The sequence below is a fragment of the Saccharomyces eubayanus genome, chromosome XII (assembly GCF_001298625.1).
Source record: "Saccharomyces eubayanus strain FM1318 chromosome XII, whole genome shotgun sequence".
Classification (NCBI taxonomy): domain Eukaryota; kingdom Fungi; phylum Ascomycota; class Saccharomycetes; order Saccharomycetales; family Saccharomycetaceae; genus Saccharomyces; species Saccharomyces eubayanus.
In genome coordinates, this window is record NC_030971.1 from 141,904 (window position 1) to 158,994 (window position 17,091).

Sequence of the window (17,091 nt, forward strand, 5' to 3'; positions counted from 1 at the left end):
TTTCTTTCTTTCTTTTCCTATTGCTTCCCTTTCATTTTTTGGGGACATCAAACTTATTAGTCAAGGCAAATGGCCGTTATCTAAATGGCAATCCCCGAATAAGTCCATGGAATACATATTAAGATCGAACTTCAAACGGTATGACTTCTCCAAAAAGGATTGCTCTTCTTCTGAGATTCCCAGTTTGTCCCTTGGTAGCCAAATTTTATCGAAACCTTTTCGAACTGAAAAAATATCATCAAAACTGTAACTTTCGTGGTAGTATTGGTCCTTTGTTTCCGATGATAAGCTCGATAAGTATTCTAAGGTAGGTAAATGTTGAGGTTTCGATCTGATTTGTTTGGAGATTTTGGAATGTGCCATAACAGTAAGGATAAAGACAACAATCATTATCGTTGATAATGTATATTGATCAAAAAGAGTGAAGAGTCCCAGTAGGCAAAATTCCATGAAGTAAATGCCTGCATATAGCTGCATTAAAGCCTGTACATACAGCTTACCAAACGTTTCAGAGTAGTTTTCTATATTATATTGGTATTTAAACAGATAGTTGAAGGAGAAGTAAACCATGGAAAATGAAATGCAACATAACAATAATATAATAGGAGCAACGACACTGTATATGATGCCAATACAACCCAAAACTGAAAAAATAGGATAAATAGATCCTAGCTGGAAAAATAAAGATGTCTTTAATCTTTTAAACTGAGCATGTGGGCTACACGTCTTCCATTTGTAATAGAATAATTCAAAGAGTAGTTCTTTTATTCTAAGTAAGTTACCACCTGCATAAGCCATGCCTCTAATCAAAACAAAAGAACAGAAAAAGTTGGCACATTTGGGCAAGTCGTTAGCTAATAGAGCAGGAATACTGACAGGGTTGTTGAGAAGTCTTTCAATAATGATAGAGAACCCTGATGATATCGTGACAACTAGAAATAGGTGAATGAACACAAAGATAAAATACCAATTTTGGACGTCAGCTTCTACCTGAGCTCCAGTTTTCAATCCTCGAAGGCAACTTAGCCAACGAAAAAAGTATGGAACAATTTCTATTATTATTATCAAAGTCACTATTGGGATTAAATTCTTCGCTACTTCTCTTATAAACGGAGATTGAAAGTAAATGATTTTTGCAAATGGAATCAGTGAAGAAATATTCGGAATCTGTGATATCAACCCAAGAAACGCGACAGGTAAAATCCAACCAATAATCACAAAAATACGAAGTATGTTTGCCGAGAAATATTTAGCGCTTTTCCAAAAAGGTGATGAATCAAGAATATTTCTCCAGATAATATCTTTGATGTTTGGCCCTATTATCACTTTTAAATTCTGGGTTGGTAATTTATATGACAAAATTTCACCTATGATATTTGATATTAGTGTTGATTTGAAGCAAATGAACACTTTGTTCATATATATATCCGTAGTTGGTGAACTATGAGCAGATGGTGATGACTTGATGTCTGGAACTGTTTTTAAGGAGTTAACCCGAAACTTAATGAGTTTTTCCTTCCGTATTTTTTTATCCAAGATTTTATATTTCCTTTCTAATACGGTTTCTTTGTTCAATGTAAATTTTGGGTGATATAACGGAAATACTTTTAATTTCTCCCAATGGAGACCAAACTTTGCCCAATAATACGCAATACGATGTTGAGATAGAAAGATGAATCTTTTATACTGAAATAGTAAATGATTTTTCAACTTTGAGAGGAAAAATGATTTATGATTTGTTATTAAATGTCTTTGTATTGAAATCCTTTTAAAATATTTCTCCAGAAAGATTTCAAAAATAACTTGTTCTTTTGATTTTTGTAGTTTATTTAATTTTATTTCTAAATTGTGAACTTTTCTCAAATCTTTTGGAATAAAGTAGATTGCATCCACGCAATCGGGATATAGCCGCTCGAACTTAGCTTCCAAAGACACGTCTTCGGTAATCAGTTCATTTGACAACCCTTCCAAATACAAAATATTCTGATATTTACTTTTCGTCAATACGGAATAACCTAGTTGGTTAACAAATCTCAATTCTGAAGAAAGGATCAGGTGGAACCAGAGTACAACGAAGATGCTCAAAAACAAATGGCAAATGAGTCTATTTGAAGAGTCTTGTGAAAGATTCGACATAGTCCACTTGTCAAGTTCACTTGTTGTAGTAAAAGTCTGCTGGTAGTGCTCATCTTGACTATCTTCCAAGTTGCCCATTGAAAAATAATGAATTGGAACTAATATAGGAATATTGATAATGGATAAAATTGCAAAAAAGGATATTAATAGTTTAAGAAACCGCAAAAACAAATAATTGTCTAACCCATATCTTTCATCTGGGTTGAAACTTCCTATAGGATTAAGTATCCTATCTGGAATTTGCTTAAGAAAAGAAAATACTAACAACTTATAGCTTTTTTTTCCCTTGGCATAGCCAGCTTTAGACTCTGGATAAATTTTGAGGGCTACATTTGCTTGATATATAGTCTTGAATCTTGACCGTAGGACAATGAAAAGGGAGAGCTGGAACAAAAAGTATAGAAAAGAAAAAAGTATACCAGAAATGAACCCTTTCAGTGAGATACCGGCATGCCTTTGGGCAGATCCAAACCTATCTTTGTCTTGAAATCTGTTTAATAAACTAAAGGTCAGTTCTTTAGTTGCGTTCATCCTTTGATTTTTTGATCCTTTTTTTATAACCTCTGAATTCAATCGGGAAACACTCCTTGAAGCTTTATTTCACTTTCAGTGTACTTTGCATATTATATTGATACAGTTCTCAAGCCATCGGAAACTTACAGTTTGTGTCATTTTGGAAAACTATGAAAAAATACAAATATTAAAAGGAAAAAAATAAACAGAAAAAAAACCTTTGAAGAAAGCGTTTGTTGCCTCAAAATGTACAGGCAACGTTAACCAAGGATTGACCAAGACTAAGCTGTAATACAACAAGATTTACACTATCGCGAAAAGACGTTCCACTGTGTAACTGTCTTTAGCAGTTTGTTGGTTCAAACGAATTCAGAAAAAGTATTGTGCACCAACAAAAAACAAACTTGTCGTACGTTCAGTACAACAAGTAGGAATGGTGGTTTTTTTTTTTTGACAGTTCATTATCATTATTATTATCGGTGTCCTTGTTATATTTACTGACGTTACTTTTTCTCACCGCTATTTAAAGCAAAAAGAAAAACAACGAAATTAGCATTGTTTACATAGAAAATCACAGCACCGAAGAATAAGGACGAATAACACAGGATGGGTCAGCTTAATGAAGCTAAAAAGATGAATGTCACTGAGTTTGCCGATGCCCAAAGAAGCCATTACACAGTATATCCCAGTTTGCCCAAGGCGAACGAAAACGACAAACACATTCCATTTGTTAAGCTTCTGTCAGGCGAGGAATCGGAAACAAATGTCGAAAAAAGGTGGGAGTTGTACGACCAGTTACATTCACATTTCCACGACCAGGTCGACCATATTATTGATAACATTGAAACTGACTTGAAAACAGAAATTTCAGACCTCTTGTATAATGAAACGGCTCAAAAGAGACGATGCTTCAACACCATCTTCCTATTAGGTTCAGATAGTACGACGAAAATTGAACTTCTAAAAGATACGCCCTCTCAGTACAATGCCTTAATTGAACTTACTCCAAAGGAATCTCCAAATGTGAGAATGATGCTTCGTAGGTCCATGTATAAGCTTTACAGCGCTGCCGATGCTGAGCAACATCCCACCATAAAATATGAAGAGACTAATGATGAAGATACCGATTTTATGGAGCAAAACAATGATGTGTCATATGACTTATCCCTTGTTGAAAATTTCAGAAGGCTTTTTGGGAAGAATTTGAACATGGTTTTCAATTTCAAAGATGTCGATTCTATCAATTTCCACACTTTAGACAGTTTCATCATCTTACTAAAAAGCGCCTTTAAATATGATCACGTTAAGATAAGTTTAATTTTCAACATCAATACAAATTTATCAAATATTGAGAAAAATTTAAGACAATCAACAATACGACTTTTAAAAAGAAATTATCACAAACTGGATGTATCAAGTAATAAAGGGTTTAAATACGGTAACCAAATTTTTCAAAGTTTCTTAGACACCGTTGACGGAAAATTGAATCTTTCCGATCGATTTGTGGAATTCATCCTCGACAAGATGGCAAATAACACCAATCACAATTTGCAATTATTAACTAAGATGTTAGATTATTCGTTGATGTCGTACTTCTTCCAAAATGCTTTTTCAGTTTTTATCGACCCTGTAAATGTTGATTTTTTAAATGACGATTACTTGAGGATACTAAGTAAGTGCCCCACATTCATGTTCTTTGTCGAAGGTCTTATAAAACAGCATGCTCCTGCTGACGAAATACTTTCGTTGTTGACCAACAAAAACAGAGGCCTAGAAGAGTTCTTTGTTGAGTTTTTAGTGAGGGAGAATCCGATTAATGGGCATGCCAAATTTGTTGCTCAATTTCTCGAAGAAGAGTTGCATATAACCAATTTCAATCTGATAGAATTATATCATAACTTATTAATTGGCAAACTAGATTCGTATCTTGATCGTTGGCCTGCATGCAAAGAGCACAAGGAACGACTTCATTTTGAGCCTATTGATACAATCTTCCAAGAATTATTCACTTTAGACAACAAGAGTGGACTACTCACCCAATCGATTTTTCCCTCCTACAAATCAAACCTTGAGGATAACCTGCTGAGTTGGGAACAAGTGCTGCCTTCGCTCGATGGAGACACCGATGGGGGCATTTCCGAAAGCTTGGATAAAGTGATGGCTCCAGTAGTGGGCCAGTTGTTTAAGCTTTATCGTGAAGCAAACATGACCATTAATATATACGATTTCTACACTGCGTTCAGAGAGACTTTGCCAAAGGAAGAAATACTGAATTTTATCAAAAAGGACGCCTCTAACATTAGACTTCTAGAGCTAGGAGAAGCCCCAGATGCGTTTGAAAAAGTATCATTGATTCTATTTATGCAAGCAATCTTTGCCTTTGAAAATATGGGGCTCATTAAATTCCAAAGCGTTAAAAATTACGATCTTGTCGAAAAATGTGTCTGGAAAGGCATCTAAACTCATGAAGTATATGTATATAAATATACAGTAACCACATCGCCCGTAATGTAAAATCAACCTGTATTTCACTTTGTAGTACTAATTCTAATTATTGTTGTTGATGCCATATATAGAGCATAGGGTAACTTTGTACTGTATTATTGAATAGTGCTGTGCAATATACAAAGATCAATAACAAAGTTCTTAAAATAGGCGGCAGTCAAAAATTGAACGGAGCTGGCAACGCAGTTTATTGCATATGTKCGCTAGGTTATGGGTAAATTTGGTTTAGCAAACAGGTCAACGGAGGACCTTTTGCATGATAAATTCATACCCGAAACATCTCCCACTAATATTCCAACTGATATTCTCATTAAACAGGGACTTATAACAGATTCCACTGAATCGCTGATTCATGGAAGCGCAGAAAGGTATATCGGAAATGCTCTAAAACCTGTCGAAGAAACCAATTCAGAGCACCCCTGGGAAGACATACCGTTCCATCTTCCTTCTCCACCACCAGATCTGGAGCACGAAGAAGTTGTAAACATATCCAAAAATTGCGTGCGAGAGAACTTGGATGATACATCCATTGAGGTTATAGAAGACTTATACTATCAGATCGAGACTTTTTTAGTTCATTTCAAATTGTCAAGAAGTTTTTTAATAATTTTTAAGAACTATATTAACATTCTTATACAAGAAGGCATCAATCCGTTACATGACGAGTACTTTAAACTACTAGAAGATGAATTGAAAGGGGTTTTCACTTTCAATACTGTTATAGAAGAGATCCTAGAAATATTTTTGATTCATCCGCGTAACAAGTTTATTGCTTTGTCGCTTGCAGAATATACTTATGCCAGAAATAAAATAAGAAGACATTTTAATCGTTGGAAAAATACTTGGACACTGAATTACAGGGCGTATAAATTTGCTGATCAAACAAAAGTCAAGCTAAAGGAAGCTGCTTTCTATGTTTGGAGTGACAGAAAATTAAAGTACTCACAAATGGCCAATGATGAAGCTGACAATTTTAGGAATACCTGGCTACTATTCCATTCGTTTCAACAATGGATAAATTTAACACAAACTCTTAGTGAACAATCTAGATTAGCGGACCAGGCTTTCTTGAATAGGATGTTCAAGAAAATAATTAAGGCACGTGAAAAATGGAAGCATTTGGAAACCGTCAGCACTGAAGGTATAGAACAGATTTCATTGCGGACCACTTTCCACAAATGGAAACTAAGGTATAGAGAAAGAAACTTTCTTGGTTCGAAAAGAAAGATCTTTGAAGGAATAAGGCGAAAACTCATACACTACGAATTCGATGAGACCGTTTCACAGAAAGTAAGGTCTTTATCTCTACAAAAGACGTGCTTTGGCAAATGGAAAGAGAAAAATGCCAAAAATGAAGACAAACTTGCAGACCTTTACGAGCTGGAAAATAAATTTATCAAACAAAAATTCTTGGATAAACTGAGTACAATGCTTCAGTACAGTCAACAAGAAACAATGGTAAGGAATAAACTAGATCAAACACTTCTAAAATGCGTCTTCGAGAAGATGTGGCTAAAAAGGTTTGAAGATCATCTGCATTTATATTCCGTTATAAGCCTGCGGGAAGCTAAACTCATTAAGAATGTTTTTCATTCTTGGAAAAAACTCCTATACACTGATATTAAGGCCAGCGATTATTCAAGAACAAATCTGCTCAAATCTGCATTACGGGATTGGAAACTTAGTGTAAAGCTAAAAACATTCAAACAGAAACACAAAGCAAAGATTTTATTAAACTCATACTGTACTTGGAAAAGAAGGATACAGTACGGAAAAATATCGAATAACCATATTAGGATTACCTTTTATGCAAGATATTTTAATGCGTGGAAAAGGAAGATGTTGCAGATAAGATCAGCAAATGAAGGGGCATCCATCTTTTACAAACAAGGCCTTACAAATGAATGCTTAGCTATTTGGAAGGAGCGCGTGATAAAAAGTAAAGAATTGCAGGACAGGTATAATTTCTTAAGTAAAACGCATGCAATTTTAACTATAAAACGGACAGTAATGCACATTAATAATGTTCATTTGCTATCTAATAAACTAGAACCCTACATGAATAGAATAAAGCTTTCTGGGACTTTTTCAAAATGGAGAAAAGCTACTAATTTTAGGATCAAGCATAAATTGAATGATATTTTACACACGTATGAATTGGACAAAAAGTATGAACTTCAGTATGGAATATTTTTTGCATGGCAGAACAGATATCGCTTCTACTCAGAAGAATGTGATTCTCAAGCAGTTTTTAAGAAAAATCGACAGCTCGAGAAAATGGTCTTAAAGAAAAGTAAGGAAAAACTATTGGAAATGGAAAGGTCAGAAGCACTGGCAGACGAAGTCCGTAAGGAATTTATACTAATCAAGACATTTTACATCTGGAAGACTCATCTAGATGAGATATACTACATGAACACATTATTGGAACAGTCTGAAGCTAATAAACAATTCGTAGTTACATCTAAATTCTTGAAGATGTGGAGTCTTCGATTCCTAAAGACTAAACGTAATGACGAAACAGTCCAAGTCTTTCGTCATCGCTGGGATAGGGCTACTGTGAGAGGATTGCTATTACTGTGGAAAAACCGTTCAGACAGTTCACCAAAGAGAAAGAAAGAAGTCGACCTCAAACATGAACTGAAAACTCCCATAAGATCGGACGCACCAAAAACTTCCACGATACCGGGCTCAGAAAGAATAAAGCAGCATAGGATGGAGGCCATGAAATCGCATTACAGCAGAGCAAGAAGAGCTATACCAAGTCCCGTAAAATCCTCAAGTGTTCTTAATTCTACAGCTAAGAAGCAGATCAAACTCGAGGGCTCAACAGATTTAAATGGGTCTCCAACACGAGCGAAACCCATAAGATACTCCCCTAGACGTGCTAATAGAAACCTGCCATACAAAGTGGACCACATTGACTTCGGCAAAATACCTGCTGTACCTTTTAGTTTAAGCGCGGATTCTTCTAAAGCCGATCAGAATATGGACTATTTAAGAGAACAAGATAGATCTCCACTTAGTCGGAAACGTTAATAGTTTCATAGATGTATATATATATGTATGTGTGTGTGTGTTTATTCGCTCAAGTATTGGAGAATTCTTTAAACAGTATTTATTTGTCAAATCTTTTCATGGTTTCGCGCTGTAAGCTGTAGTAAAAAATGTACGTGTTGGCGCATCAATTAATTTAGGAGATTTTCACTTACGTCTTGGACAAGGGCTGGTATGGGATTTGATGAACCGTCAACTTTCTAAATATGACACTGAATGATCTACTAAGTTCCGTATTACCTGCAAACCAGACATTCAACTTTCTGTCATTACAGACTATACCAGAAGAAACCCATACTGTCGTAACTCCGGATAGATATGACAAAAGGGTCGCAGAGCGCACCATCAAGACCCAGCACTTCTTTTCTCTATTTCATCAGGAGAAAGTTTTTTTTTCATTAGAAGTGTATGTTTACATTACACTTTGGGGTGAGATGAATGCCGATCGGTTAGTATTCGTATCGAAAGCAGACACGAACGGGTATTGCGATACAAAGATAAGTATCAGGGACGTAACCAAAGCGCTCCTGAAATATGTTTTATCAATTGACCCGAATTACTATCTCCAAAGAGTAAAACCCATAGAAAGACCATACAAAAAAATGAACGTTAAGCTGATCACTCCAGCAGGTACGCCAGCGGAATCTCTGAGGACACTGGCCGAGAGACTCAAGCAATTCGGTTCCACGAAACTCAATGGGCCAGCAATCTCATTGTATCAGCAAGATTTCTACCATTCCTTCACATGTTCTCGTAAGATTTTGACCAAAATTTGTTTATTTACTCGACCTGCATCTCAATACCTCTTCCCAGATTCTTCGAAAAATAGCAAAAAGCATATACTAAATGGAGAGGAGCTACTTAAATGGTGGGGCTCAATTTTGGATAGTCTACTGGTTGATTATTTCCAGAATGATACACAGGCGAAATTAAGGATCCCAGGTGAGGACCCTGCTCGAGTAAAATTATACTTAAGGGGAATGAAATACCCGCTGTGGCAAGTGGGCGATATTTTTACGCCCAGTGAAAAATCTCTTGCGGTGTATAGCATACCATTATTCCCAGACGATCCTAAAGCTAGATTTATACACCAATTGGCTGAGGAAGACCGTCTTCTCAAGGTAAGTTCATCAACCTTCTGGATTGAGCTGCAGGAGCGTCAAGAGTTCAAGTTGAGTGTAACAGTATCAGTGATGGGCGTATCAGGATACACCCTTGCAACCCCAACCCTATTACCGTCTAGTGCAGATGTCATCGTGCCAAGGTCAAAAAAACAATTCAAAGCCATCAAGAAATACGTCACTGGAGAAGAATACGATACTGAAGAAGGTGCCATAGAGGCGTTTCTCAATATTCGTGACTTCCTCATGCTTAGACTGGCAACAAATCTTCAGGTTTTGACAGGGAAAAAAGAATATCGGGCAAGAAGCCAATTGACCCCCACAAGTAAAGTCAATAACATGACGGTAACCATGCTGAAACCCCGTAAAAAATCCAAGACCCAAGCCACAACCCGCAATAAATAGAACATGCGCTAAGTAGTACATAAACTTACCATATAACTTATAGAATACTCACTCGTATTTATTTATAGTATGTTGGCTACACCTTTCTATGTAATGATAGGCCCTCAACTTTTATTACGCGGTGCACGTCTGTAGGGTCGGGCAAAACACAGTATGGGAGCAATAAATAAGAGGGTAAAATAAAACTGTCAATACCTAGGAGTTCTTGTTCGTTGTTGATTGAAAGCTTATTGGAGAGTTATTGTAACTGGTTACAAGCAGATATAAATACCAAGGATTCAAATGGCTAGTTTAGAAGATCTAATCCCTACTGTCAACAAGTTGCAGGATGTTATGTACGACTCCGGGATCGACACACTCGATTTGCCCATTCTGGCTGTCGTCGGGTCACAATCCTCTGGGAAATCCTCCATCTTGGAGACTTTGGTCGGTAGAGATTTTTTACCTAGGGGTACCGGTATTGTCACCAGACGGCCATTAGTTCTCCAATTAAACAACATACCTCCAAACTCTCCTCTAATAGAGGAAGATGATAATTCGGTTAACCCTCATGATGAAGTTACAAAAGTATCAGGGTTTGAGGCTGGTACGAAACCTTTGGAGTACACGGGTAAGGAAAGGAACCATGCAGATGAGTGGGGAGAATTCCTACATATACCGGGGAAGCGGTTTTATGATTTTGATGATATTAAGAGAGAAATCGAAAACGAAACTGCAAGAATAGCCGGTAAAGACAAAGGTATCAGTAAGATTCCCATCAATTTGAAAGTCTTTTCTCCCCATGTGTTGAATTTAACACTGGTAGATTTACCGGGGATTACAAAAGTTCCTATTGGAGAACAACCACCTGATATTGAAAAACAGATCAAGAATTTAATTCTGGACTATATAGCCACTCCGAACTGTTTAATCTTGGCCGTCTCTCCAGCTAACGTTGATCTTGTTAATTCCGAATCTTTGAAGTTAGCTAGAGAGGTAGACCCACAGGGGAAAAGGACCATTGGTGTCATCACCAAGCTAGATTTAATGGATTCTGGCACTAATGCTCTAGATATCTTGTCTGGAAAAATGTACCCTTTAAAATTGGGGTTTGTTGGTGTAGTTAATCGGTCGCAACAGGATATTCAATTAAATAAGACAGTCGAAGAATCTCTGGACAAGGAAGAAGACTACTTTAGGAAGCATCCAGTTTACAGAACCATCTCAACTAAATGTGGTACGCGTTACTTGGCCAAATTACTGAACCAAACATTGCTAAGTCACATTAGAGATAAACTTCCAGATATTAAAACCAAGTTAAATACCTTGATCTCTCAAACTGAACAGGAGCTTGCTAGATACGGTGGCATAGGAGCTACCACCAATGAAAACAGGGCTAGCCTTGTTTTGCAATTAATGAATAAGTTTTCTACAAACTTTATTTCATCTATAGATGGTACATCTTCTGATATCAATACTAAGGAACTATGTGGAGGTGCCCGTATATATTACATTTACAATAATGTCTTTGGAAATTCTTTAAAGTCAATTAATCCAACTTCTAACTTGTCCGTCCTTGATATTAGAACAGCGATAAGAAATTCCACAGGTCCTCGTCCTACGTTATTTGTTCCAGAGTTGGCATTTGATCTTTTGGTTAAGCCCCAGATTAAGCTTTTATCAGAACCATCACAACGTTGCGTGGAACTAGTTTATGAGGAATTAATGAAGATATGCCATAAATGCGGTTCTTCTGAATTGGCCAGATATCCCAAATTAAAGGGTATGCTTATAGAAGTAATTAGTGAGCTACTTAGAGAAAGACTGCAGCCTACTCGTTCTTACGTGGAAAGTTTAATTGATATACATCGAGCATATATTAATACTAATCATCCTAATTTCTTAAGTGCCACGGAGGCAATGGATGATATTATGAAAACACGTAGAAAGCGGAACCGGGAATTGTTATCAAAGAGCAAATTATCTCAACAAGAAAATGGCCAAACCAGCAACACTAATGGCACTCCATCCATCTCCTCAAATGCAGACCAAGATTCTGTTAGGAATAGTGACTACGATGATGAAGGTATTGATGCCGAATCAAAGCAGACAAAGGATAAATTTTTGAATTACTTTTTTGGTAAGGACAAAAAGGGCCAACCAGTGTTTGATGCATCAGGTAAAAAGAGAAATATTGTGGGTGAAGGAAATGTTGAAGATTTTAGAAGCTTACAGATATCAGATTTTTCATTAGGAGATATGGACGACCTTGGAAACGCTGAACCGCCACTAACCGAGAGAGAAGAGTTAGAGTGTGAATTAATCAAACGATTAATTGTTTCATACTTTGACATCATAAGAGAAATGATTGAAGATCAAGTGCCAAAAGCAGTTATGTGCTTACTCGTAAATTTCTGTAAGGATTCCGTTCAAAATAGGCTAGTGACTAAGCTTTACAAAGAATCCCTATTTGAAGAGCTATTAGTTGAGGACCAGACTTTGGCTCAAGATAGGGAACTATGTGTGAAATCGCTTGGGGTTTATAAGAAGGCTGCAACACTTATTAGTAATATTCTGTAATTGCATTATTCGTTTTATTTTTGTTCTTCTATCAGTCCCTGCGGATGTGATTATAGGTCAGTATTTCTCTTTATTTATTTATTTTCCCTATTTAGAGCCAACTTTTTATCCTTTTCCTGTTCATAAAATATATACTTCACCAAATATCAAATATTAGCAACCCTAAATAAACTATTGATGCTACAGTAAAAAAAATTTTATCTACCCAACTCCATTAAGGAAAAGTCTTGTAAGAATGTGACATGAGAATGATCACCATGTTTTTTATACTGTGGTGAAGATTCATAAGATGAATCAGCACTCATCAACTTCTAGTTCAATTTCTCAGTCCAACAAATGCTCGCATGTTTATTGTCTACAAAAGGTTTTAGCTTAGATAAAGGGAAGCCTAGCCGCACTTCAGCAGTATAGACGATTCTTTTACGAAGAAGAGTTGATGTTTGATATAGTGATATTCGGTTACTTACTCTTAAATATGTGCTATTCAAGTTCACCCTCAAATAATTGTTAAAAAGTCCAACGAGTACTCACTTAAACTATGTACCTTAAAGCGGTTTTTAACATTTAATGGAAGCACCCCGAAATGATTGAGATGCGGATACGTCCATTTTAAATTGCTTATAGGCCCTTATCGCCCTTGAAAACATATTACAGTTAGTGAATAACTCGTTTGTAATTGAGATTGTGATCCAGCACGATCACTACTTGTTGATCCTTCTATATAGTTGTCTATGAATAAATCGGAAGTATATTTCTCACGTATCAATTTACCAAAGTATGATTTTCCTCGTTTAAAATTACCTTTTTTCAAAAGGTATGATACATTAAGACATTTTTGGTTTTCGGAATTCATATACATCTCTTTATATATTATATTTTATTTATATATTTATTTTATGGTTTTCAGAATAATATATAAATAATTATTTTTATGAAACATTTACCATGTGACTAAGTTAATTATTTTAAATTATTTTTTTTTTTTTTTTTTTTCTCTAAGTTCTGCGTCAGTTTACGATTCATTATTTTTTTATTAAATACCGCTCCATTGCAATAAATGATTCAATTTACAAAACCAAATCAAGTAAAAAATTGCATGCACCGCGAACACGACGGAATGTCCTTCGTTCTTGATTATTCTCTACTTAATTTAAAGGATATTTGGTCATATAGAATATATCTAATATCTATGTCATACACTAAAAATTTAAGAAGTGCTGACACTTCGCCCGCCCCTTTGCTCTGATGTGACTCTTCGTATGTCCCTGGGCCTTTGTATAGCGTTTCCCGAATATGAGCCTTCAAAAGTTGGCTGAGAAAGTGGAGACAAATGCGCAGTTGCTGAATAAGAAGAATGGTTAGTTCTAGAGGAAGATGACATTAGAGGCGTGGTGACTTCATTAGGTCTGCCCGTTTCAATCTCATCGGCTCGTTTGACTTTTCCGCCTCTAGTGATTACTATGCAGAATAACAATGAAACAGCTAAGGTTACTCCGATTATCATTCCAACCCCAACTGCTATTCCTGGCAAATGCAAGTGGTATTTCTCATTGTCTAGCCAAGATAAAGATATGGGTTTGTCTATTAGGAATACACAGGAGCTTTTAGAACCAGAAGTGCAACCCTTTTTGAGTATTCTAACTTCTTTGCTCCAGTCCTCGTATACGCTAATAAAATGGTTATTTAGGTGATCCTTCCTACAATTCAACTGTTTGCCCAATTTAGTAGTAATGGCGGCGTTACAGTCTAGCAAATTTTGCGTTTCGTTAGCAGGAATCAAGTGAAGTTCGAGAAATGTCTTCAAGTTTGTCGAGTTCACTGAAATGCCGCTTAACGGAATAGAAGACTCTGTTGGGACTAGAAGAGAGTATTCTTCGTTCCGGATGATAGAAGAAAGGTCCTGGAATAAATCAAAGAACTCGAAAATCTCCTTCGTTCCGGTGGTGTCTATTAGTTCTCTCAAAGATATTTCCAGATCATCTGGAAAGTTCAATTGGTTTATAGGATGGATGACTCCCTGATTGAAAAATACATCGGAATTTTCTTCAATAAGAATGCTCTCCTTTATATTACTCACTGTTATTTTTGTTAAATTTGAGCACTCCACAACCTCCTCTACATCAATAGATACAGAGTTCCCGTATAAATTTTGAGCTTTAGTTGAAACATTGTAGTCGTTCGAGTAAATAAGTTCCTCGAAAATTAGGTTTCTCATAAGTAAATTTAAGGCAGTTTTGTTTGACTTAAAATAATCCACAGTCAAATCGTTATCGTCCCATGAATTCATACAGGGAAGTAGTATTGTGTATCCCTTATGGTTTGATGGTAAATCCAATAGACCAAGGTCCCTCAAAAACATAAGCGAAGTAGAACAGTGATCTTGAGGTGGTAAGGACAATACTAGCTCACCTGGCAATTGAAGGTCATCCTCGATGGAATATATGTACGTATCACCAATTTCATATGGTTTCTTATTCAAGATTTTAAAACGACCATTAATATAATAGCCTTCATTGGATCTTGAAATTTTGAACTTTTGGCAATGCCCGCCAAGTCTTTTAGCCGAAGAGCAGAACGCAGAGTCATAAATTTGGGTGGAAACATCTTCGGTTTTAGGTAATAATGAAAACTCCTCTTCTAGATCGATTTTGTCTTCAGTGAAATGGTACAAAAGCGATGGTTTTGTATATCCACGATCCTCGTTGAAAGAAGCTTGTGGTACAAATATGGTCGTTTTCTTTTCATTTTGAATGAACTTTTCAAGGTCTCTGAAATATAACTCCTTTACAAACTCTGAGCAGTTCAAACCATGAAGATACTTTTCAGCGTCAAACTCTATATGTTCCCGTAAAAATTCAAGGTTAGAAAATCCATGTACAACCCCTAATTCAAAAATCTTGTTGGATATACGGGAATATTCTGAATGATTCACACCTATTGACGAACCATCGATATTGCTTTTGAGCAGAAGTGGTCGATTGTTTTTGTTTCTCAGAGTCAGCTTGTCGGGCAAGAAACCACCATATATATCATCGATACTGACTTCCTGAAGAAGGAAAGTTCTGTCTGCAGTCCACTTGCCCTGAGAAATTGCATTAGATTTCCTCAGTTTTGAATACTTGTCGGTCAAATAGTTGATTTCGATTGCATTGAATAATTTTCGAAAATTAACATCTAAAGGTACCAAAAGAGTGGACTTATTTGTATATGCATCATAGTCTGAAAAACTGGTCATAAAATCGTTAAATATCTTCAAATCTTGCGTTTCTTCGTCTAGCTGAACCAGTAAGTCGTTTATAGGAGGTGGAGGGAGCAAGATATTAGCGATACCCTGTACCGAAGCATTTTGGAAATTCGGTTGTAAGTCAGGTTCGACAACAGTGATATCGTTAACCCAGCAACGATGTTTATATCTTGTCAGCAGCAGTGGTGCTACTTTACCTCTCTTTTCTAAATAGGTGCCATTTGTCAGTTCTTTCACTTTCAACACATTATCATGCATAAGGAAATCCTCAATATTAAAACTCTCTTCAAATTGACGTGTAATCTGGTCTTCTTTTACAAAGGCAGAATTAACTGGAGCAAAAAGTGTAAAATTCTGGAGCTCATTCAGGTATTGAATGTGACCTTTTTTTTGAATAATTCTTAGAAAAGTTGAGAATTCAACATTTTCAGAGAGGATATCAATTACTGTGCTAAATGGAGAATCATCGTTGGGGTTTTGCAAAAGTGCCTGTGTAAGCCCTAGTATCGGCAGTAGCCAAAGAATACATTTAAATATTTGGATATTCATCGAATGGGTTGGCTCGATTTGGTTGGCTCATGGAGTCGTGAATGGGTTAGATAAGAACCGATTTGTCAATTTTCAGGGCCCTTAAAATACGCTTAGTGAAAGTCCGACCGCTTAAAAATTCTCCCAACACGATTATCGCAGAAATAATTTCAAGTTGAAGAAGACAAGAGAAGTACACTTATTGTATAGCAGCGATTTGATGAAAATTACTTTTGCTCATATTTTTTCTTTCGAATGAACCACTCGTCTTCAAATGAAACTGTACAGTAACTATTTCACAATCCTATTTCACATTACACAAAAAAATTGGTTAATGATAAAATTACAGACTGTTCATATATATTTTAGCATGTAAGAAATATCTATTTAGAGTAGTCTTTTGATCTAGTCGATAAAGAGCGCAGTCCCTTTACAACAATAGGACAATAATGCTTTTCAAGAAGAGCGTTATCCCATAGTGTTGCTGCATTTGCATTACTCCTTGAAGGATTATTAGCCTCCATTACAAAATGACCGTTGCCTATTCTATCCTCAGATGAGTAAAGACCCGAGATTTCAGGATATCTATTCATTAGTTTATCAATGAATTTGAGAATCGCGATACTCGTTTTTTCTGGAGTATGACCAATGCACATGTATAGTCTTTTGGTGAATGCTGTAGCCCTTTCCTTAGTTCCTGATTTGGAACGGAAGAATATATGGTCTAGCGCCTTTAATAAAAGCTCTGCTTTAGTGGAAACGTTAACTGATGGTTTCGTTGTTTCGTTACTGAGAGGATCGGCCAACCTTAGGGATTTATAGGAAAGCTCAATATCTGCATCAAGACAAATATAAGGTAATAGCGTGTAAAGCCCATCCACAAATTTGGACAAATCCATATTAACCTTCATATGTTGAGTGTTTGAAATAAGTGAGAACGCACTAACGATACAAAGTAAGGCCTTACGTACTTCGTCAGAAGAAAGGTTGTCGAATTCAGTATCGCTGATCAATTCCTTCATT

General features: G+C 36.2%; 6 protein-coding genes across 6 annotated transcripts; 4 read left to right on the top strand and 2 right to left on the bottom strand.

The window, feature by feature from the left end:
* Positions 1 to 60: 60 nt before the first annotated feature.
* SPO75 (Spo75p) lies at positions 61 to 2,667 on the bottom strand (the record flags this gene model as incomplete). Its single annotated transcript, XM_018366590.1, has 1 exon — positions 61 to 2,667. The coding sequence occupies one exon, from the start codon at positions 2,665 to 2,667 to the stop codon at positions 61 to 63; it is 2,607 nt and encodes an 868-aa protein (XP_018220429.1).
* Positions 2,668 to 3,255: 588 nt separating this feature from the next.
* Positions 3,256 to 5,109, top strand: ORC3 (origin recognition complex subunit 3; the record flags this gene model as incomplete). Its single annotated transcript, XM_018366591.1, has 1 exon — positions 3,256 to 5,109. One exon carries the CDS (start codon positions 3,256 to 3,258, stop codon positions 5,107 to 5,109), a length of 1,854 nt encoding a protein of 617 aa, XP_018220430.1.
* A 255-nt stretch (positions 5,110 to 5,364) lies between these two features.
* Positions 5,365 to 8,193, top strand: SFI1 (Sfi1p; the record flags this gene model as incomplete). Its single annotated transcript, XM_018366592.1, has 1 exon — positions 5,365 to 8,193. One exon carries the CDS (start codon positions 5,365 to 5,367, stop codon positions 8,191 to 8,193), a length of 2,829 nt encoding a protein of 942 aa, XP_018220431.1.
* A 224-nt stretch (positions 8,194 to 8,417) lies between these two features.
* Positions 8,418 to 9,737, top strand: RTT109 (H3 histone acetyltransferase RTT109; the record flags this gene model as incomplete). The annotated part of the gene is made up of 1 exon (XM_018366593.1): positions 8,418 to 9,737. The coding sequence occupies one exon, from the start codon at positions 8,418 to 8,420 to the stop codon at positions 9,735 to 9,737; it is 1,320 nt and encodes a 439-aa protein (XP_018220432.1).
* A 282-nt stretch (positions 9,738 to 10,019) lies between these two features.
* On the top strand, positions 10,020 to 12,296 carry DNM1 (dynamin-related GTPase DNM1; the record flags this gene model as incomplete). Its single annotated transcript, XM_018366594.1, has 1 exon — positions 10,020 to 12,296. One exon carries the CDS (start codon positions 10,020 to 10,022, stop codon positions 12,294 to 12,296), a length of 2,277 nt encoding a protein of 758 aa, XP_018220433.1.
* A 1,207-nt stretch (positions 12,297 to 13,503) lies between these two features.
* Positions 13,504 to 16,089, bottom strand: DI49_3529 (uncharacterized protein; the record flags this gene model as incomplete). Its single annotated transcript, XM_018366595.1, has 1 exon — positions 13,504 to 16,089. One exon carries the CDS (start codon positions 16,087 to 16,089, stop codon positions 13,504 to 13,506), a length of 2,586 nt encoding a protein of 861 aa, XP_018220434.1.
* Positions 16,090 to 17,091: the final 1,002 nt, after the last annotated feature.